Source organism: Hyaena hyaena, unplaced genomic scaffold (assembly GCF_003009895.1).
Source record: "Hyaena hyaena isolate Hyena2069 unplaced genomic scaffold, ASM300989v1 scaffold_192, whole genome shotgun sequence".
NCBI classification, from domain to species: domain Eukaryota; kingdom Metazoa; phylum Chordata; class Mammalia; order Carnivora; family Hyaenidae; genus Hyaena; species Hyaena hyaena.
In genome coordinates, this window is record NW_024080825.1 from 1,079,977 (window position 1) to 1,104,224 (window position 24,248).

General features: G+C 38.2%; 1 protein-coding gene across 1 annotated transcript in view; it reads right to left on the minus strand.

Annotated features, from left to right (window-relative positions):
* The window catches only part of FAM186A (family with sequence similarity 186 member A), a gene marked incomplete at its 5' end in the record, with an annotated part of 87,717 nt that overhangs the window by 26,574 nt on the left and 36,895 nt on the right, over positions 1–24,248 (minus strand). Inside the window, 8 exons of the mRNA XM_039241338.1 lie at positions 27–170; positions 258–611; positions 786–1,175; positions 1,548–1,769; positions 2,274–2,555; positions 2,628–5,215; positions 14,222–14,392; positions 15,326–15,542. Of these exons, the coding sequence (XP_039097269.1) occupies positions 27–170; positions 258–611; positions 786–1,175; positions 1,548–1,769; positions 2,274–2,555; positions 2,628–5,215; positions 14,222–14,392; positions 15,326–15,542 (4,368 nt within the window). The remainder of the gene's footprint in view (positions 1–26; positions 171–257; positions 612–785; positions 1,176–1,547; positions 1,770–2,273; positions 2,556–2,627; positions 5,216–14,221; positions 14,393–15,325; positions 15,543–24,248) is intronic.

The following is a 24,248-nucleotide window of genomic DNA, read 5'->3' on the forward strand; positions in this document are numbered from 1 at the left end:
TGAGGGGTGAAAGTGATCCCCTGAGCCTGCATAGGGATGAGGGTGATCCCCTGTGCCTGTGCCTGCTCAGGAGGGACAGTGATCCCCAGTGTCTGGAACTTTTCAGGGGTGAAAGTGATCCCCTGTGCCCGTGCCTGTTCAGGGGTGAGAGTGATCCCCAGTGCCTGGGCCTGCTGAGGCATGACTTGTTCAGGAGTGAGAGTGGTCTGCTGTGCCTGGGCCTGCTGAAGGGTGGGGGTGATCCCCAGTGTCGGGGCCTGCTGAGGGGTGGGGGTGATCCCCTGTGCTTGTGCCTGCTGAGGGGTGAGGGTGATCCCCTGTGCCTGGGCCTGCTGAGGGGTGAGAATGATCTCCTGTGCCTGGGCCCACTGGGGGGTGGGGGTGATCCCCTGTGCCTGTGCCTGCTGAGGGGTGGGGGTGATCCTCTGTGCCTGTTCAGGGGTCAGCATGATTCCCTGTGCCTGTGCCTGTTCAGGGGTCAGCGTGAATCCCTGTGCCTGGGCCTGCTGAGGGGTAAGGGTGATCCCCTGTGCTTGGGACTGCTCAGTGGTGAGGGTGATCCCCTGTGCCTGGGCCTGCTGAGGGGTGAGAATGATCCCCTGTGCCTGGGCCTGCTGGGGGGTGGGGGTGAGCCCCAGTGTCGGGGCCTGCTGAGGGGTGGGGGTGATCCCCTGTGCCTGCTGAGGGGTGAGTGTGGTCTTCTGTGCCTGTGCCTTCTGAGGAGTGAGAGTGACCTGCTGTGCCTGAGCCTGCTCAGGGGTGAGGGTGATCCCCTGTGCCTGGGCCTGCTGAGGGGTCAGTGTGGTATCCTGTGCCTGAGCCTCCTGAGGAGTGAGAGTGATCTGCTGTGCCTGAACCTGTTCAGGGGTGAGGGTGATCCCCTGTGCCTGGGACTGCTCAGGAGTGACAGGGATGCCCAGTGCCTGTGCCTGCTCAGGGGTGAGAGTGATCCCCTGTGCCTGTGCCTGTTCAGGGCTCAGAGTGATTCCCAGTGCTTGGTCCTGCTGAGATGTTAGAATGGTCCTCCCTGCCTGGGCCTGCTCAGGGGTGAGAGTGATTCCCAATGCCTGGACTTGTTCAGAAGTGAGAGGGATCCCCTGTACCCATGACTGCTCAGGAGTGACAATGATCCCCAGTGCCTGTGCCTGCTGAGGGGTGAGAGTGATCCCCATTTCCTGTACTTTGTCAGGAGTAACAGTGATGCCCAGTGCCTTGGCCCTGTCAGGGGTGAGTGTAATACCCTGCGCCAGGGTCTGCTCCTTGATGAAAGTGAACCCAAGTTCATAGGCCTGCTCGGGAGTGAGAGTGATTCCCTGTGGCTGACACAGCTGAGGAATAACAGTGATCCCCAGTGCCTGGGCTTGCTCAGGAGTGAGAGTGATCCCTTGTGCCTGGGCCTGTTGAGGGGTGAGAGTGATCCCCTGTCCCTGTATGTGGGCCTGCTCTGGAGTGAGAGTGATCCCCAGTGCCTGTGCCTGCTGAGGGGTGAGAGTGATCCCCTGTCCCTGTGTCTTGACTTGCTGAGGAGTAACAGTGGTCCCCTGTGCCTGGGCCTGTTGAAGAGTGAGAGTGATTCCCTGTGCCTGGGTCTGCTTAGGAGTGAGAGTGATCCCCAGTGCCTGAGCCTGCTGAGGGGTGAGAGTGATCTCCAGTGCCTGGGCCTGCTCATCAATGAGGGTGATCCCCAATTCCTCGGCCTGCTGAGGGGTGAGAGTGATCCCCCGTGCCTGTGCCTGCTGAGGGGTGAGAGTGATTCCCTGTGCCTGGGCCTGCTTATCAGTGAGGGTGAACCCCAGTTCATGAGCCTGATCAGTTGTCAGAGTGATCCCCTGTGCCTGGGCCCACTGAGGAGTAACAGTGATCCCTAGTGCCTGAGCCTGCTGAGAGGTAAGAGTGATTCCCAGTGCCTGGGTCTGCTCATCAATGAGGGTGATTCCCAATTCCTTGGTCTGTTCAGGGATGAGAGTGATCCCCTGGGCCTGGGCCTGCTCATCAGTGAGGGTGATCCCCAATTCCTTGGCCTGCTGAGAAGTGAGATTTATCCCTAGTGCCTGTGCCTGCTGAGGGGTGAGAGTGATTCCCAGTGCCTGGGCCTGCTTATCAGGAAAGGAGAACCCCAGTTCATGGGCCTGCTGAGGGGTGAGAATGATCCCCTGTGCCTGTGCCTGCTCAGGAGTGAGAGAAATCCCCAGTGCCTGTGCCTGCTTAGGGGTGAGATTGATCCCCTGAGCCTGCGCCTGCTTATCAGTGAGGGTGAACCCCAGTTCACGGGCCTGCTGAGAGGTGAGAGAAATCCCCAGTGCCTGTGCCTCCTTAGGGGTGAGAGTGATCCCCTGTGCCTGGGCTTGCTTATCAGTGAGGGTGAACCCCAGTTCATGGGCCTGCTGAGGAGTGAGAGTGATCCCCTGTTCCTTGGCTTGCTGAGGAGTGACAGTGGTCCTCAGTGCCTGTGCCTGCTCAGGAGTAACAGTGATTCCCAGGGCCTGTGCCTGCTGAGTGGTGAGAGTGATCCCCAGTGCCTGGGCCTGCTCCGGAGTCAGAGTGATCCCCAATGCCTTGGCCTTTTTAGGGGTGACAGTGATGCTCATTTCCTGGTCCTGCTGAGGGGTAAGATTGATTCCCAGTGCCTGGGCCTGTTGAGGAGTTAAAGTGAGGGTCTTTGTGGAAGGCAGTCCAGAAATTGGAAAGGCCCCAGGTGATGATGATTGTGTGGCTGGAGAAGGAGAGATTGGTATGGGGTGCTTTCCATCAGCAAGATTCTCTAACGTTTTAAGATGCCCCTGGAACTCTTTCCTTTGGTGTAACTGGGATACTACTTTCCGTATGCTCTTCCACTTGGGAGACAATGTCACTGAAGTTTGGCTGAACATCTTTTCTAGTTCTTCAGAGTTGATCTTCCTCTGATCCTTTGGTTTTTTCTTCTTCTGCCGTTCATGGTCCTCTACATTTCTCCTTGGCTTCTGCTTCTCTTCTTTCTCCCTGTTTGTTTCCAGCCTCAGATGTCTCACTTGCTTCTGAACCGGCTTCATCTGCTGTTCCTCCTTCTCCAAGGGTACTACTTGTGCTTTCATTTTTTGATTCCATGCCTCCAGCTGCTGCTGTTTTGGCTTCTGATATTTTTCCTCCTCTTTTCTTTGCATTTGCTCATCATCTTGCTCAGCCTGTTTTTGTTGTTCCTTCCACACTTCCTCTTCTTGCCACTGTTCCTGCTTCTGTTGCCTTTGCTTTCTCTCCTTCATTTGGAGCCATGACTCTTCCTTCTCTAATTTTTTATTTACCATTTCATAACTCTTCTTCCAGAAACTCCCCTCCTCTTGCAAATGGTGTTTGAGACCTTTAACAAATACTTTTTCTTGACCTTTTTGCAAATATTCCTCCCGCCTCTGTTTTTCCTTTTCCTTGTGGTCTCTCCCTACTGTTGAGGCTACTGGAGCATCTTTTTCACCTTCTATTTCAGTCAAGATCATTTGTATTAGATTGCCAATTAATGGGTCCATGCTGTTAGATGAGAGTAAGGTGCTTATTTCAGCCTTTGCACTAATTGGCTTCTGAAAATGCAATCCTGGCATAAATGAGACTTCTTTTTTTTGTTTCATAGGTTTCTCTCCAACTTGTTCTGCGTTTTTTATACCTTTATATTTTCTCAAGATTTTTGCCACAGTTTCAGCCACAGTTTGGAAATATTCCTCTACTTTTGCCTTTATGATTTCTAATTTTTCAACCTCTGCTCTTTTTAATAATAACTCCTTTTTTGGCACAGTCTTTTTATCCAAAGGCTTTCCTATGTTATCAATTTTCTCTTTTAGGAAAGCCATTATAGCTTTTTGAAATTCTTCTAGGTTACTCTCTTCACTTTTGCCATCTGGACTTTCTAGAACTCTGGTAGATTCTGAAGATTTTGCTATCCTAGATTGTGACTTAACAAGTTCATGAGAGTTGACTTCCTTGGCGAAGGCTATGATGTCCTCCTCAGATCTTCCCTCTTTGCTTGTGGTGGTTCTTGGAGAGATCTGGTCTTTATTTCCTTTTGTTTTCACTTTCTCAAAGGAATAACCACGTTGAGTCAACCAGAATTGCTCTGCTTGGCTACTCATCTCACTTTTGCTCTCTTTGTCCATTGACTCAGTGGTGGGTTCCTCTATATTCTCTGAAGAAATCTGGCTTTTTTCATGTGAATACTCAGGTTTTGCCTTCCTGAGTCTTTCCCATATACCACCTATTCCATTTTTGCCACTTTGTCTTTTTGTGTCAGTAGAAGGGTAATCAGCAGGGACATCGTGACTTTTTGATACAGTAAATGACTTTGGTTTGGCTTCAGAAAAGGATTTCATTTCTTTTCTATCCTTTTCCAGTGCCTGTAGCTCCAAGTGGAGATCAGGGTTGGGCTGTGAGACTCTCTGTTTACCTTCATCATGACTCAGATGTGATCCAGAGGTCTCATGCATATATAAGCTTTCAGTTTGCTTTTCTTTCTGTGATACGTTCTCTTCACTGATACCTTTAGAAGACTCTTTTTGTTTTTTTTCAGGTAAAGGATATTGCTGTTCAGTTAAATCTGGAGTCATTTCAACTGGGGCTATATGTGAGAATGCTGAGTCCCACTTGATTCCCGAGGCTTTGGTCCCTTTTGTTTGGGCCTCGTCCATAATATTTTCAAATTCTTTAACCAAAATATTTTCCATACTGCTTCCTATGTCGTCTTTGCTAATGGCAATGGATGATTGTGGAGAAAGCTCAGGCAACACTTTTAAGGTTGATGTGGGTAATGCTATACATACTTGGTGTTCTACAACACCTTTGGACCAAATAAATTGTTCATATTTTTCTTCTGCATCTTGAAGTTTCTGCTGAAGTATTTCATTTTGTTCACTGAGATCTTGTATTATCTTTAGAGAGACCTCTTTTTCTTTTTCACTTGTCTCATTTATATACATAGTAGCACTTTGGAGGTTAAAAACTTTTACTTCATCATTTAGTGTACTCAAAGCTTTAGAAAGGTTTACTACTGTTGATGATATATACTTAATAGCATTATTTTCCAGTTTATTGAACATTGCAGTGTTTATGAGTTCCTGTAGCATATCTTGAATTTCTGAAACCTTTGTATTTGTTGCAAATTCATCACTAATCATCTGATCTGGTCTTAAAGCATGAGCTGTTGCAGGTCGCTTTATAACTCTTTCTTTCCAAGATTTCCACAGAGTACCTCTAGATGCTAGAGGGAAAAAAACCACAAAACATAAAATAATGAGATTTAATTTTGTCTTCTGTGTTGTGCTCTATCTATGCTAAAGCCTAAGGAATTTAGCCCAAATTATAGAAAGCTATAGAAAAAAGATTCATCAGAAAGCTTTGGCTTCAATGGGGCACCTGACTGGCACATAGAGTATGTGACTCTTGATCTCAGGGTTGTGAGTTTAAACCCCACGTTGGGTGTAGAGATCACTTAAAATCTTTTTTCTTTTCTTTTCTTTTCTTTTCTCTTTCTTTCTTTCTTTCTTTCTCTCCTTCCTTCCTTCCTTCCTTCCTTCCTTCCTTCCTTCTTTCTTTCTTTCAGAGAATCTTAAGCAAGCTCCCCACTCAGTATGGAGCCCAGTGCAAGGCTCAATCTCACAACTCTGAGATCATGACCTGAGCTGAAATCAATGGCCAGATGCTCAACCCACTAAGCCACACAGGTGCCCCTAAAAAGAAAATCTTAAAAAAATTTTTTTTGCGTCCAAAATAAATAGTATTATTTTTCCCACAATTACCTAGAACTTTTACTTCTAAAATTTTGTCTTTAGTTATGATCTCAGCTTATCTTCATATATAAGTTTGGGATTAGAATAATATGAGCTAAACTTTCAATTGGCTTTGATTATTCTTGGTGCTTTCCATTTGCTTTCTTGCATTCCTATCTTTCTTTTCTCACTTTTCTGAATCACACTTAATCTTGGTTCTTTCAGAAGAGTCACAAAAGAGCAGAAAAAAAGTCAAACATTTGAAGGGATTTCTAGAATGGCTGAATGAGAAACTTGGCAAATGTTTTTCCCGAAAAAGCAATGATACAACTTGACAAAACTGACTATTTTAGGACTTTGGAAATTGACTACAGGCATACAACAAATTGGTAAGCATTTTTTTTTTTCAAGAAAAACTACTAAACTTCAGTAAGAACTGGAAGTCTGTGATGTTTTAGCCTGGAGCTGCTTCTGTTTCCAACTCCCCCAAGCCCTGTGGCCTCGTAGTTCTACAAGAGTGAGTCAGGCTATGAAGCTCTACTGCCTTAGTGGGCTGATTTGATCTGGAATAGCAGGGAAATAAACATGCCTAGGGACACTGTCTAAAACAATACTTCCCTAACCCACACACAGACCCATTAGCAAAGAATAGAAGCCTTACTGGGATCAATCTGGATCACTTAATGATTGGCCAATTATTGACCACTCACCTATGCTGACCCAAAGGTGACCTTTAGGAATTCAAGCTTTAAAATATAAACAAAAGTGAAAAAAGTGAAAGTAAAAAAAGAATAATATCTGAAAAGAGGTATCAACAGCCACACACTGCTGGGGAGACAGACTCCACTAAATTAGTCCAGGCAAGTCACTAAAAAGCAAACCAAAAAAGGAGCAAAAAGAAATCCTGGGGTTATAGGGGGAGTCAGAATCTAAAGTTGCTATAATATATTATCTAAAATGTCCAGTTTTAGGGGTGCCTGGATGGCTCAGTTGTTTAAGAATCTGACTATTGATTTCAACTCAGGTCATGATCTCATGGTTCATGAGTTTAAGCCTTACATCTGGCTCTGTGCTAACAGTACAGACCCTGCTTGTAATTCTCTCTCTCCTCCTCTGTCTTTGCCCCTCCCTCCCTTGCTCTTCTCTGTCTCAAAAGTAAGTAAATAAACACTAGAAACACTTACAAAAATAGATAAACTTTTAAAAAATATTGAGGAAATAATAATGGTCAAATCATCCCAAATTTGATGAAAAACATTAATCTACAGATTCAAGAAGCTCACTGAACTCTAAGTAAGATAAATTTTTAAAAAAAGGATCCATACCTAGATACATCATAGTCAATTGTTGAAATCCAGACAAAGAATCTTCAAAGCAAAAAGGTAAAAAAAAACTGTTCACAATCAAAGGAGACTAAAAAATATCAAAGCATAGGGGAGCCATAGTAAATGTAACAGCTTACTACTTATTAGAAACAAGAAGCCCAAACACAGTGGGATGACTATTCAAAGTGGTGAAAGAATAATACTGCTAACCATGAATCTATATCCAGGAAAACTATCCTTCAAAAAATGAAGATAAAATATCAATTCCCTGAAATAACACTCTTCCCAAAGTGCCATGCACATGCAATTCCCATAACCATCCTCATTATAAGTGTCTTTAAACGCTTCTCTAAATGGATTACAGAATTTCTATTATATCCATTCCCTGAAATAGCACTTTTCTCAAAGTAGTATGCACATATAGCTCTTGAACCATCCTTATTGCATGTGATTTTAAACAGTTCTCTAAATATATTACATTATTCACTGAACTAACACTCCTGTCAAGGTGGCTTGCTGTGAACACTCCTATATCCATATGTTTTTCAACACTTCTCTAAATGTATTAAAGAATTTCTATCACATCCATTCCCTGAAATAACTACTTTAAAAGTACCATAGATGTATTTTAATGAAGGCAAGCAATAAGACATATAGATGGCAACTAAGGATATGAAAAGGTGCTCAGTGTCATCTGTCATTAGAGAATTGCAAACTATTGCATCCGCTGTGGAAAGCAGAATGGAGGTTCCTTAGAAAGTTAAAAATAGAACTACCTTATGACCCAGCAATTGCACTACTAGATATTTACTCAAAAGATACAAAAATACTGATTCAAAGGGACACATGCACCTCAGTGTTTAAAGCAGCATTATCAGCAATAACCAAATTATGGAAAGACCCCAGTTGTCCATCAACTGATGAGTGGATAAAGATGTGGGATATATATCCAATGCAATATTACTCAGCCCAAAAAAGAATGAAATCTTCTCATTTGCAACAATGTGGATGGAGCTAGAGTGTATTATGCTAAGTGAAATGTCAGTCAGAGAAAGCCAAATACCATATTATTTCACTCATGTAGAATTTAAGAAACAAAACAGATGAACATAAGAGAAAGAAGAGAAAATAAAAAGGAAAGGGAGACAAACCATATGAGACTATAAACTATAGAGAACAAACTGAGGGGAGGGGAGGTGGGTAAGGAATAGGCTAAATAGGTGATAGGTATTAAGGAGGGCATTTGTTGTGATAAGCACTGGGTGTTATATGTAAGTGATGAATCACTAAATCCTACTACTGAAACCAGTATTATACTATATGTTAACTAACTAGAATTTAAGTAAAAACTTGAAAAAAGACAGAATTGAAAATTACAACAATGAGATATGTTACACATTTATGAAAATGGCTAGAATCCAAAAAACTGATAATGCCAATTGCTAACAAGGACGGAGTGACAAGAACTCCTGTTGAAAAATGGTGAGAATGAAAAATGGTACATCTCCTTGTACTTGACAGTTTGGCAGTTCCTTACAAAGTAATGTAGTCTTATCAAATGATCTAGCAATCATGCTCCTATGTCCACAAGAATGTATATATATATACGTATATATATATATACATATATATATGTACATATAGCAGTTTTATTCTTAATCACCAGAACCTGGAAGCAACCACATAAACAAACTGGTGCATCTGCACAATGGAATATTATTATTCGGCAGTAAAAAGAAATAAGCTATTAAGCCACAAAAAGATAGGGAGGAACCTTAAATGTGTATTGCTAAGTGATAGAAGTCAGTCTGAAAAAGCTACATACTACACTATTCCAATTATATGACATTCTTGAAAAGTCAAAACTATGGAGACATAAAAAATTAGTGGTTATCAGGGGCTTGGGGAAAGAGGGGAAGAATAAATAAGTGAATCACAGGGCATTTTTAGGGTGGAAAAACTATTATATATGATACTATAATGGTGGATACATGACAATATACACTTGTCAAACCCAGTAGAACTCTATAGCACAAAGAGTGAAACTTAATGTATGCAAATTTTTTATGTACCTATCTAAGAAGTCAGGGGATCCCAGGAAAGAATGTAGACTATGATAAAAGAATCTAATAATATAAGAAATGTATGACACAACCTCACTGAAAGGAATGAGGAGATTGGGAGAGTGCTGACCTATAAGTAACTGGAAATGAATGGAGTCTGTAAGACTGAGGACAAAGGGAACTGCACATAAGTGCTGTGCACTAGCTGATAAGTTAATTCCTGCTAGGGTATGGGCTAATAATTCTGATAATATTATGCATATATATTGGAATCGAACAATTAAGTAAAGTAGATGGTAGGAGCAAGTTTCTTATTGTTTGTCATAATTTATAGATAAGCAAGGGGAAGAAACTGGAATGATCTATGTGTGATAATGAATTAAAATTAGAGGAATCATTATGAACTTATGTTTAGTTTAAAGTAGTTACAGATGGGGGCACCTGGATGGCTCAGTTGGTTAAGCGTTTGACTTTGGCTCAGGTCCATGATCTTACAGTTCGTGGGTTCAAGCCCCACATCGGGCTCTGTGCTGACAGCTAGCTCAGAGCCTGGAGACTGCTTCAGATTCTGTATCTCCGTCTCTCTCTGACCCTCCCCTGCTCACCCTGTCTTTCTCTCTCTCTCAGAAATAAATAAAACATTAAAAAAGTAGTTACAGATGATTATACATATACCTATTAATAAATACGCGTAAATGCATTGGCTCTACACACACACGTACACATACATACATACATGTACGTATTATATACAATACACATATGTGTATACATATATACATATACATATATTTTTTTCCTCTGTCAAATGAGAGAAATGACTGAACAGAAATGACACCCCAGTAGCAATGAACACACCTAGCAACCAGACCTTACTTTTTAATACTATTCGCCACTAAAACTAACCAAAAATCCTTGGAGAAATGACAGATTCTTGGATTAGGGCAGGACATATTAAAAATGAACCTGAAGCATCTTATAGTGCCAGAAAGTAGGGGAGTGCTAAAAAAAGAAAAAAGAAAAAACCACATCAATGAGGTTATGTTAAAGGGGCACAGGAACCAACCGAAAGAGGTCCCAATGGCCAAAACTAGAACAACTTGAGCAAGTAAATATAGTAGGATTAGATTATAATTCAAAGTACAAAAAATATCTAAGTTCATTTTTATATAAATAATTGAATAAATTAATAAATCAGGAAGAAGAGACAAATTATAGTGCATAAGAACTTCAAATAATTTATGTAGGTATTCATCCTAAAAGGGATCATACCTCCCCTTTCCTTAAGTGTGGGCTGATATATAGACTCATTTTTAAAAGCAAAATATGGAAAATGAAGAAAAAGAGTAACTTTACAGTGGAGAAACCAGACAAGCACTACTTTAACCAGGTGATCAAGATCAACAGTGAGTCATTTGATAATATGTACCCTTGAAATTATATGATGACAATGGTACTTTACCTCTGTGATCTTTCTCCCCCAAATCCAAAACCCCAGAGTAAACTTGAGAAAAACCCCAGACAGATTCCAGTAGGGGAGCATCTTGTAATAGATCTGACTGATACTCCTCCAGTGTGTCAGGAACATCAAACAGAAAGAAAAGTCTATGAAATTGTCACATCCAAGAAAGCCTAAGAAGTCATGACAACTAAATGTAATTAGGTACCATGGATGGGATCCTGAAACAAAAAAGGACATTAGGTAAAAACAAGGAATTATTACTACAGTCCATAAATTATGGACTTTAGTTTATAATGTGTCAATACTGGTTTGTTAATTATAACAAATGTATCATACTAATGTAATATATTAGTAATAGGGGAAACTATGGAGATATATGGAATTCTCCGTACTATTTTCTCACTTTTTTATAAATTTAAAACTACCTTTAAAAATAAAGACTATCAAAAAATGAAAGTGAAATAAAGACATTCCAGATAAGCAAAAATGGAAAGAATTTACTGCAGTCTTATAATAAGGCAAAGAAGCCCTTCAGACTGAAAAGTAATGATACCAGAGGATAACTCAAATTCACATAAAGAAATAAAAAGCACCAGTATATGTAGTTAAAAATATGTTTTCTTTTCCTCTCTCAACTGATTAAGAAGACAACCATATAAAAAAAATTATGAACTATATTGTTGGGCTTATGATACATAAAAATGTAATATATATAGCAAAACCCAAAAGAGGGGAAGAGAATGGAGCTATTGGAGCAAAAATTCTATATTTTGCTTGTATTAAGTTGGTACTAATCTGAAACATATTGTGATAATATGTTTAAGTTTATTTATTTTGAGAGAGAGAAAAAATGAAAGGGGGAGAGGCAAAGAGGAAGGGAGAGAAAGAATCCCAAGTAGGCTCCACGCTGTCAGTGCTCAAACTCACCAACAGTGAAATCATGACCTGAGCCAAAATCAGCAGTCCAATGCTTAACCAACTGAGCCACCCAGGCACTCCAGGTTGTGATAATTTAAAATGTGTACTGCAATCCCTAAAGAGCTACTAAGGAAATTACTCCCCCAAAATAGGGGGAAAATGGAATTAAAACGGTACACTAAAAAATACTTATTTAACACAAAGTAGTAAAAGAAGAACAGGAGAACAAAGAGATGAGACATGGAAAATAAACAGCAACATAGCAGATATAAATCCAACCATATCAATAATTACATTAAATATGAATGAATTAAGTACTCAAAAGTGAAAGATTGCCCAATTTTATGTGTATGTGTATATTTGTGTGTGTGTGTATATATATATATTTAAAAGCCAACAAGATCCAATGATAAGCAACACATCTTAAATTCAATCTTGCAAACATTCACCACAGGGGAGCTGGAAAGAATTGACTAATATCAAACAAAATAGACTTTAATACAAAGAAAAAGGTTCTAGAGACAATGAGAGACATTTTATAATGATAAAAATGTCAGTTCATCAGAAAACTATCACAATTATGAACATATATGCACCTAATAACAGAGCCTTAAAATATAGGAAGAAAAACCAGAGAGAATTAAAGAGAGAAATAGCTAACTCAATAATAAGAGTTAGAAAGTTTAATATCCCATTCTTAATAATAGAACAACTAGACAGAAAATCAATAAGGATATATATAGAAGATTAAAACAACAATATAAACCAACTGTAGAACATTCCACCCAACAAAAGCAAAATATATATTCTTTTCAAGCACATACAGAACATTCTCCAAGATAGACTGTATGGTAGACTATAAAGCAAGTCCCAATAAATGTAAAAGAATTGAAAGAATACAAAGTATGTTCCACAAAATACTTTGCATTGGCTATTAGATATGTAGATTACAGATAATTTCCTACTGGTTCTGCTTCTCTGGTTGAAACTGACCAATACAAGTTTTTTTTTGTTTGTTTGTTTTAAGTTATTTATTTATTTTTTTAGTAATCTCTATACCCAATGAGGGGCTCAAACTCATGATCCTGATATCAAGTGTCGCATGCTCCTCTTCCTGAGTCAGCCAGGCACCCCCCAATACAAGTGTTTAATACAACACTAACACCATGAACCATAAAAGAAAACATTGCTAAATTGATTTGACTTTATCAAAATCAAACACCATTGGGCTTCAAATTCCCTATTAAGAAAGTGAAAAGACAAACCACAGATTGAGAGAAAATATGTGAGAATCACATTTCTTTTCTTTTTTTTTTTTTTAATGTTTACTTTTGAGACAGACAGAATGCGAGTCAGGGAGAGGCAGAGAGAGAGGGAGACACATAATCCAAGGCAGACTTAGGCTCTGAGCTGTCAACACAGAGCCCAATGTGGGACTCGAACTCAGAACCACGAGATCATGACCTGAGCCAAAGTCAAACACTTCACCAATTGAGCCACTGAGGTGCCCCTCTTTTTTTTTTTTTAATGTTTATTTTTCAGAGAGAGAGAGAGAGAGAGCAGGGGAGGGGCAGAAAAAGAGGGAGACACGGAATCTGAAGCAGGCTCCAGGCTCTGAGCTGTCAGCACAGAGTCCAATATGGGGCTTGAACCCGTGAACTGCAAGATCATGACAGGAGTTGAAGTCAGACCCTTAACCAACTGAGCCATTTAGGCATCCGTGAGAATCATGTTTCAGGACTTGTATTCAGAATACATAAAGGACTCTTAAAACTCAATAATAGAAACAGGTAAGTATCTGAATAGTCATTTCTTCAAAATAAATATAGGACTGTCTAATAAGCACCTGAAAAGATGCTCAACATCCTCAGTCTTTAGGGAAGTACAATTTAAAACCACAGTGAGGGGAGTGAGTGGCTCAGTTGTTGAGTGTCCGACTTAGGCTCAGGTCATGATCTCACAATTCATGGGCTTGAGCCCCGCATCGGGCTCTGTGCTGACATCTCAGAGCCTGCAGCCTGCTTCAGATTCTGTGTCTCCATCTCTCTCTGCCCCTCCCTGCTCTCTCTCTCTCTCTCAAAAATAAATAAACATTAAAATTTTTTTCTAAAAAGTCAAATGTAGAAATAATCTGAATGTCCGTGAACTGGTGAGTAGATAAACAATGTAGTGTATACAAACAATGATATACAATTGGACATAGAAAGGAAGAAACTACTGATACATCCTAAAACCTGACTGAACCTCAAAACCATTATTTAAATAAAAGAAATCAGATATAAAAGACTACATATAATATGATTCCATCTTATGAAGTGTCCAGAAAAGGCAAACCTATTGAGACAGAAAATAGATTGGTATATGTTTGGAACTGGGGTGGGAGTGAGGATTGACTACAAATGAGCATGAGGGATCTTTTTTGGGATGAAGGAAATGTTCTAGAATTGTGTGTGGCAGAGGGGGTGGTGGAGGTGGTGACTGGTTGGCTCAGTGGGTAAAACATGTGACTCTGGATCTCTGGATCATGACTTCAAACCCCACAATGGGCATGGAACCTACTTTAAAAAATTGAATTAAATTGTTTTGATAACTACACAACTTTAAATTTACTAAAAGTCATTGAATTGTACATTTAACATACATGAGTTTTATGGTATGGAAATTGTACCTTAATAAAGCCATGTTTTAGAAAAAGTCAAATCTGTTTCCAATGTCTTAAAGTACCCTTACTTATTTTTTTCTTTTGTTTCTTCTTTTCTTCAAACAAAGATACACTAATTCTACTCAGTATCTTGACATTGTTCTCAATAGCTTTGAACATTTCTGGCAAAAACTCCATTTTTGCTATCCAGTGATGGTGTTCCTCAATATCAATTGCAGTCATCTCAGACAAAATGGCATCTTGAAGAGAGTAAAAAAAAATATTTTTGTGCAGAAAAATGATTATAATCATACAGGCTTATAATATTGGCTAACTACTCCATACTGTAGAATTGAGGAATATAGATATCTTGCACTTATTGCTGTCCTGAAGCTTTTCTCTATGAAGAAATGAAAAAGGATGTGACTTGGAATAGAAAGCTGAATAGTAAATCTTGGACATGGAAATGCTCTGGTAACTAAAATGTGAACATGTGTTTTAATATTGAGGAACTAAACCTCAATTAACTCCTTTCATAAGTTATCTGTATTTTAAAACCTTCATTACATGAGATTTCTTGCAACTTAATGAAGTTCTTCTTTTTGTATTCTTAGTTTATTCATTCTTTCCTTCAACCAAATGTCTCCTTTTTTATGTATTGTTCTAGATGCTGAGGATACAACACTGAATAAAACAAATTCCCTGACTTCATACAGCTTGTGTTCTAGGGAAGGAGACACACAAAACATAAAAATATAAACGTTAATTATATAGTATGGCAAATGGTAAGAAATGCTACAGACAAAAATAAAGAATAAAGAGTAATGGACAGTGCCAGAGAATAAGGAATGGAGATGGTCAGAGAAAGCAACATTTTTAAGTGAGATATAATCAGCGAATGAGCTACTTGGTGAAGTGTTCTAGGCAAAGGAATAGTTAGCATGAAGACACCGGGCAGAGGCATGCTGGTGTGCTTGAAGAGAAACAAGGAGCCTGAAATAGCTGGCACTAAGTAAGCAAGACTATATATTTCTTACTTTATTCTTACTGAAACAGTAGACAATTATTCTCTGAATAACCTCTTTAGTCTTCTTTTAAGATAGTCTGATTAACCCTTTAAATTTTATATATAGATCCTGTTCTCTTTTTCATTAACTTAGTGGTTTTTCTTTGAACCACCACTGAAAACTTACTCCATTCTTCCAACCAGGCCAGGATGCACCAAAGAGTCTTTTCTTTAATTTCAGTGTTCTTAGCATAAGTAACTATTTTATCCAGGAAATTTATTCTCCGCTTCTTATATTCTACAAAGGAGATTTTCCTTCCAGAGCGCACATTCTCATCAGCAGTGTAGCGATTTACTATCCGCTGCACATTGAGCAGTATGTTAGTCAGCTGCATATTAATGTCCTATAAAAATAAGAAGGGGGAATATATTAATAAGTTCTCAGTTTATTGACAAAACTAAACATCTGTTCATAACTCTCAATGATGTGGGTTTATTTTTTTAAGTATATTTATTTATTTTGAGAGAGGCAGAGACAGCATAAAGGAGGGGCAGAGAGAGAGGGAGACAGAGAATCCCAAGCAGTCTCTGCACTGTCAGCACAGAGCCTGATGCGGAGCTCCAACCCATGAAACTGTGAGATCATGACCTGAGCCAAAACCAAGAGTTGGACATTTAACCAACTGAGTCACCTAGGCACCCATCAACAAAGTGGGTTTAGAAGGAACGTACCTCAACATAATAATAGCCATATATGAATAGCCAACATTATACTCAATAGTGAAAAACTGTTAAGTTTTTCCTGTAAGATCAGAAACAAGACAAACATGTTCACTCTCACCACTTTTATTCAACATACTACTAGAAGTCCTAGCCTCAGCAATCAGACAAGAAAAAGAAATGAGGATTCCATATTGGTAAGGAAGAAATTAAACTGTCACTATTTGCATATGACATGATACTATATATAGAAAACCCTAAGGGGACACCTGGGGGGCTCCGTCAGTTGAGCCTTCGACTTCAGTTCAGGTCATGATCTCCTGGTTTGTGAGTTCAAGCTCTGCATTGGATTCTGTGCTGACAGCTCAGCCCCTGGAGCCTGCTTCAGATTCTGTGTTTCCCTCTCTCTCTGCCCATCACCCACTTGTGCTCTCTCTCTCTCTCTTTCTGTCTCTCAAAAATAATAAATGAGGGCACCTGGGTGGCTCAGTCGGTTAAGCGGCTGACTTCAGCTCATGACCTCACAGGTAATGAGTTCAAGCCCCATGTCAGGCTCTGTGCTGACAGCTCAGAGCCTGGAGCCTGCTTTGGATTCTGTCTCTGTCTCTTTCTGCCCTTCACCTGCTCATGCTCTCTCTGTTTCAAAAATAAATAAACATTGGGGCACCTGGGTGGCTCAGTCAGTTGAGCACCCGACTTCAGCTCAGGTCATGATCTCACGGTTCGTGGGTTCAAGCCCCATTTCAGGCTCTGTGCTGACAGCTGGCTCAAGGCCTGGAGCCTGCTTTTGATTCTGTGTCTCCCTCTCTCTCTGACCCTCCCCTGCTCATGCTGTCTCTATCTCTCTCTCTCTCTCAAGAATGAGTAAAACAGTAAAATAAATAAAGAAGTACATAAATAAATAAATAAATGTTAAAAAAAGAAATAATAAGTAAATGAATTTAAAGAAAAAAAAAGAAAGCCCTAAGGACTCAAAAAAAAAAAAAACTATTACCAGTAATCAATTCAGTAAAGTTTCAGGATACAAATGTGCAGAAATCTGTTGTATTTAGAAATGCAACTCTAATAATGAAGCAGCAGAAAGAGAAATTAAGAAAATTTCATTTACAATTGCACCAAAAATTATAAGATACCTAGGAATAAACCTATCCAAAGAGGTGAAAGACCTGTACTCTGAAAGCTATAAAACATTGATGAAAGAAATTGAAGATGACACAAGGAAATGGAAACACTTTCCCTGCTCATGGGTTCGAAGAACAAAAATATTGTTAAAATGTCTGAACTACCCAAAGCAATCTACACGTTTAATGCAATCCTTATCAAAATATCAAGAGCATTTTTCGTCAAACTAGAAGAAAAATACCCTAAAATTCATGTGGAACCACAAAAATCCCTGAATACCCAAAGCAATCATGAAAAAAAAAAAAAAAGCAAAACTGCAGGTATCACAGTTTGAGATTTCAAGTTATAGCACAAAGCTGTAGTAATCAAGAGTATGGTGCTGGCACAACACTAGACGCATAGATCAATGGAACAGAGTAGAAAGCCCAGAAACAGACCCACAATTATATGGTCAATTAATCTTTGACAAAGGAGGTAGGAGTATGCAATGGGAAAAACAGTCTCTTCAACAAATGGTGTTAGGAAAACTGGACAGCTACATGCAAAAGAATGATCCTGGACTGCTTTCTTATATCATACACAAAAATAAACTCAAAATGGATTAAGACCTAAATGTGAGACCTGAAACCATAAACATTTTAGAAGAGAACACAGGCCATAGTTTCTCTGACATCAGCCATAGCAACGTTTTTCTAGATATATCTCCTGAAGCAAAGGAAATAAAAGCAAACATAAGCTATTGGGATTATATCAAAATAAAGTGTGTGTGTACAGCAAAGGAAACAAACAGCAAAACTAAAAGATGGCATACTGAATGGGAGAAGATATCTGCAGTGCAAAGACCTACCCAATATAAGGTTAGTATCCAAAATATATAAAGAACAGATACAACTCAATACCCAGAACTCAAATAATCCAGTTAACAAATGGGCAGCAGAGAGGAACAGGCATTTCTCTAAAGAAGACATCCAGATGGCCAACAGACACATGAAAAGATGCACAACATCACTCTTCATCACAGATATGCAAATTAAAACTACAGAGAGATACCACCTCATACCTGTGATAATGGCTAAAATGAAAGACACAAGAAACAGCAAGCTTTGTGAGAATATGAAGAAGAGGAATGCTCCTACACTGTTGGTGGCAATGCAAACTGGTGCAGCCATTGTGGAAAAGAGTATGGAGTTTCCTCAAAAAGTTAAAAATAAAACTACCGTATGATCTAGTAATCGCACAACTAGAAAATGAAATTGCACAAGTAAAGGAAATGAAAACACCAATTCAAAAAAGATATACACCCCTATGTTTATAGCAGCATTGTTTACAATTGCCAAATTATGGAAGCCTCCCAAGTGCCCACTGATAGATGAATGGATAAATAAGATGTGGCATATGTACACAATGGAATATTATTCAGCCTTAAGAATGAAATCGTGCCATTTGCAATGACATGGCTGGAGCTAGAAAATATAATGCTAAGTGAAATAAGTCAAAGACAAATACCATATGATTTCACTCCTGTGTGGAATTTAAGAAACAAACAAAAAAAGGAAAAAGGAGAGAAAGAGATCAAGAAACAGACTTTGCTTTAGAGAACCAACTGTTGGTTACCATCGAGGAGGTGGATGGTGAGACATGTGAAATAGGAGATGAGGATTAAAGAGTATACTTATCATGATGTGCACTGAGTAATGCATAGAATAATTGAATTACTATACTGTACACCTGAAACTAATACACTGTATATTAACTATACTGGAATTAAAATAAAAAACTTTTTAAAATTGTGGAGATACTAAATTTACAGTTGATGTGAGATGTATAACATGTATGAAAATGCTTTATAAACAACTGCTGTAAACAGTCAAATAAATAAAAGGAAGTTCTTTTTTTGATTTTTTCTTTACTCAGCCCTCACCGATGGAAAGCAGGTATCAGATATTCCTGAACAAAACTTTTATTTCATTACCTCGCCTTCTCAATAATATATCAGCAAATTTCTTTTATCACTTTATACCAGTATTCTCAATAGGAAAGTAAAGTACTACCTCATATGTGTCTTTGGGAATTTGGGGAATCATTAGTGGTTGTAACAATAATTGAGTGGAAGGTTTTATTGATACTCAGTGAAAGGTGCAAAGGAATGCTAGCTCATTTTATAGTGCAGTGGATAGTCTACACATTGAAAAACTGGCCCAAACCCGCATAAATTTTGACTGTCTTATGAGACATTCATGTAGGTAAAAAGAAAAACACCTGTTTATAATTATTTAAGTCTAGAAATTTACTCCTTTAAAAATATAAAACAAAGTATTTTTTGCCTAGTTTAATTATATACTGAAATTTCCAAGAATGCAAATATTATGTAAATCAAAGGAAAAATGTTCTTTAGAATTTCTCCAATAAAATTTGCCATTCTGAAATGATAAACCTGCTTTTGTCTCAACCTGCATTCATAGCCTTCACATTTATTTCAATTCTACATTTAGGTACAAGCCTCTGTCTACTTCTTTATTATGTCTTCTAGTGAAGTTGGACGAAATTTACACATTTTACCTCAGGAATAAAAGGGATGTTAAAATATTTTATTTATTTATTTTTAACATTTATTCGTTTTTGAGAGACAGAGCATGAGTGGGGGAGGGGCAGAGAAAAAGAGAGAGAGAGATTGACAGAATCTGAAGCAGGTTCCAGGCTCTGAGTTGTCAGCTCAAGGAAGGAAGGAAGAAAGGAAGGAAGGAAGGAAGGAAGGAGGAAGAAAGTAAGATGTAATTGCAGCAAAAATCTAAGTGAGGAACACAGGAGAGTGGAGAAAAAGTTTGATAAGCCAAATGATGAAAAAAACACTAAAAACTAGCACATAGCACAGTGGTAAAGGAGAAAATAATACCAACTCCTCATCAATTCTTCTAGAAAACTGTATAAAGAGGCAGTAACGCCTCATAACTCAATTTTTTGAGGCCAGCATTACCCTGATATCAAGACCAGATAAAGACACCACAAGAAAGGAAGAAGAAAGAAAGAAAAAAAGAAAGAGAACTATAGACCAATATCCGTGATGAATATTAATGCAAAAATCTTCAGCAGAATACTCTCAAACAATTCAACAGCACATTAAAACTATTATACATTATGACTAAGTGAGATTTATTCCTGGAACGCAAGAATGCTTCAACATATGAAAGCCAATCAAAGAAATATACCAAATTAACAGAATGCTAGGAAAAACCCCACATGATCATTTCAACTGACGCAGAAAAAGCATTTGAGAAAATTCAACACCTTTTCATTATAAAAACCTACAAAAACTAGGAATAGGAAGAAATTTCCTGAACATGATAAAGACCATATATGAAAATTCCAGAGGTAATATTGTCAATAATGAAGGATTGAAAGGTTTTCCTTTTAAAGTCAGGAACAAGGCAAGAATGCCCACTTTCACCACTTGTAGTCAACATACTACTGTAAGTTTTAGCTAGAGAAATTAGGCAAGAGAAAGAAATAATAAAAGACATCCAAACTGGAAAGGAGAAAATAAAATCATATCAGGTGATATGATCTTATATGTAGAAAATCCTAAAGATTCCACACATGAAAAAACTGTTGTGGGATATGAAATAACACAAAAATTATTTGTGTCATTATACACCAACAATGAACAATATTAAAAGGAAATTAAGAAAACAAATCCATTTATGTTTGTATCAAAAGAATAAAATACTAGGAATAAACTTACTTAAGGAGGTGGAAGACTTGTACATTTGTAATGTTCACTACAAAATATTACCAAAAGAAATGAAAGAAAATACAAATAAATGGAAAGACATTCCATGTTCATGAATTGGGAGATTTAATATTGTGAAGACATCAATACCACTAAAACTAATCTACAGACTTAATGCAATCCCTATCAAAATGCCAATGATATTTTTTGCAGAAATAGAAAAATCCATTCCAAAATTCATATGCAGTCTCAAGTTACCCTGACTACCCAAAATAGTCTTGAGAAAGAAGAATAAATTGGAGAGCACACACTTCTCATTAAAAAAAAAAAAAAAAAGTTTATCCTGAGAGAAGAGGAAGGCAAAGAGAGAGGAAGAGAGAGAGAATCCCAAGCAGGCTCTGCACTGCCAGTGAGGCAGTGCTCAAACTCATGTACCATAAGATCATGACCTGAGCCAAAGTCCAATGCCACCCAGGCATTCCACACACTTCTCATCTTTAAATCCTACTACAAAAGCAATGGTAATTAAAACAATATACTGGTATAAATACAGATATATAGACCAAGGGAATAGAATAGAGAGCCCAGAAATAAACTTTTACATATATGGTCAAATGATTTTTGATAAGGGTGCCAAGATCATTCAATGGGAAAAAAAGCAGTCTTTCAACAAATGGTGTTAGGAAAACTGAAGATCCATGCAAAAGAATGAAGTTGGACCATTATCTTACAGAATGTATAAAAACTAACTCAAAGTGGATTAAAAAACCTAAGCGTAAGACCTAAAGTTGTAAAACAAGAAAACAGAGAGGGAAAATTTCACGATATTGGATTTGACAATGTTCTTGGACTTGACACCAAAACCATAGGCAACAAAAGTAAAAATAGACAAATTGGACTAAATTAAATGTAAAACTTTTATGAATCAAAGGACACAATTAACAGATTTAAAAGTGAAAGAAAATATTTGCAAATCATACCTCTGATAAAGAGTTAATATTCATATTACATAAGGAACTTCTACAACTTAATATTAAAACAATAATAACCCAATTTGAAAATGGGCAAAGGATTTAAATAGACATTCAAAAAAGATAGACAAATGTCTGACAAACATATGAAAAGAAGCTCAACATCATAATAATTAAGGAAATGCAAATCAAAATTATAATGAGGTATTACTTCACAACCCAAACAGAAAATAACAAATATTGGTGAGGATATAGAAAATTGGAACCCATGTGCATTGTGGGTGGGAATATGAAATGGTGCATACTATGGAAAACAGTATGGTGGTTTCTCAAAAAATTAAAAATATAATTGCCATATGACCCAGCAACACCACTTGAGGGTATGTAAAGAATTTAAAGAAATTGCTGGGTTGTATTGCACTACTAGTTTTCTATCCAAAGGATACAAAAATGCTAATTCAGGGGCACCTGGGTGGCTCAGTTGGTTAAGTGCCAACTTCGGCTTAGGTCATGATCTCACGGTTCATGAGTTCAAGCCCCACGTCGGGCTTTGTGCTGACAGCTCAGAGTCTGGAGCCTGCTTCAGATTCTGTGTCTCCCTCTCTCTCTGCCCCTCCCCTGCTCACGCTCTGTCTCTCTGTCTCTTAAAAATAAATAAACATTTAAAAAAAATTTTAGGGGCACCTGGGTGGCTTAGTCGGTTGAGCGTCCAACTTTCGCTTAGGTCATGATCTCGTGGTTAGTGGGTTTGAGCCCCGCGTCGGGCTCTGTGCTGACTGCCAGCTCAGAGCCTGGAGCCTATTTCAGAGTCTGTATCTCCCTCTCTCTCTGACCCTCCCCGCTCACGCTGTCTCTCTCTCTCTCTCTCCTAGAAATAAATAAAAATATTTAAAAAAATTTTTTTAAATGCTAATTCAAAGGCGCACATGAACCCAAATATTTATAGCAGCACTATCAACAATAGCCAAATTATGGAAAAAGTCCAAAAGTCCATAGACTGCTGAATAGGTAAAGAAGATGTGCTATATATATACATATGTATATATATGCATATATAGATACAGATATAGATATGTATATATATGTAAACACACAATGGAATACTACTCAGCAATCAAAAAGAATGAAATCTTGCCATTTGCAACAATGTGGACAGAACTAGAGTGTATTATACTAAGCAAAATAAGTCAGTCAAAGAAAGACAAATACCATATGATTTCATTCATATGTGGAATTTACAAAACAAAACAGGTGAACATAGGGGAAGGAAAGGAAAAATAAGATGAAAACAGAGAAGGAGTCAAACCATAAGAGACTCTTAAATATGAGAACAAACTAAGGGTTGCTGGAGGGGAGGTAGGTGGGGATTTGGGCTAAATGGGGGATGGGCATTAAGGAGGGCACTTGTTGGGATGAGCACTGGGTGTTATATGTAAGTGATGAATCACCAGATTCTACTCCTGAAATCAATACTACACTGTATGTTAACCAACTTAAATTTAAATAAATTAATTAAATTTTTTAAAAGTGGAAAAAAAGAATTAAAAGCAGGGACTTGAGCAAATGTTTGTACTCCTATGTTCATAGCATTACTCACAAGATCAGTGAGGTAGAAACAACGCTAGTGTCCGTTGATTAATGAATGGATAAACAAAATATGATATATACACACAACGATATAGAGAATTTACAAAAAAATTTACAGCTAGCATCGTACCTGATGGTGAAAGTCTAAAGCGCTCTAAGGATTCTGCTCTAATCACTTTTATTCAATATTGTATGAAGGTCCTACCCATCACAGTAAGGTAAGAAAAAGAAATAAAAGAATAAAAATTGGAAAGGGAGAAGTAAAATGGCTTCTATTTACAGACAAAAACATTGTCTATCTAAAAACTCCCAAAGAGCCTACAAAAAACCTGCTACCATCAACGTGTTCACGTGATAGGAGACCAGTATACAAATATCAAAACTTGTATAACTATGAAGTAGCAATAAATTAGAAATTGAAATTTAATCAAACTGTCATTTGCAATTACACTTAAAAACATGAAATATGTAGGTAAAAAATTTAACAAAATAAATGCAAGATCTGTACACTGAAAAATACAAAACATTGTATTTGAATGTATTTCTTTCTTTGAAAGAAATCAAAGATCTAAATAAATAATGACAATACCAGGCACAGACAAGGATATAGAACAACTAGAACTTTCATACATTGCTGGTGGAAATGCAAAATAGTAAAGCCACTTAAGACAACAGTTTGGCAATTTCTTAAAAATGTATGGTTCCATATGTATGGTCCTAGGAATGGTATTCCTAGGTATTCACTCAAGATAAATGAAAGTTGTATTTATACAAGAACTAATACATGAATGTTTGTAGTGACTTTATTCATAATTTCTCTAAACTGGAAACAACCAAAATATCCTTCAAATGCTGAATGAATACTTTATGCTAACATGGATTCAAATGACTACGTAGGGTGATTTGATTTATGGCATTCAGGAAAGGGAAAACTATAGGTACAGAAAACTAATGGCTGCCAGGGGTTGGGACTGGGGGAGGGG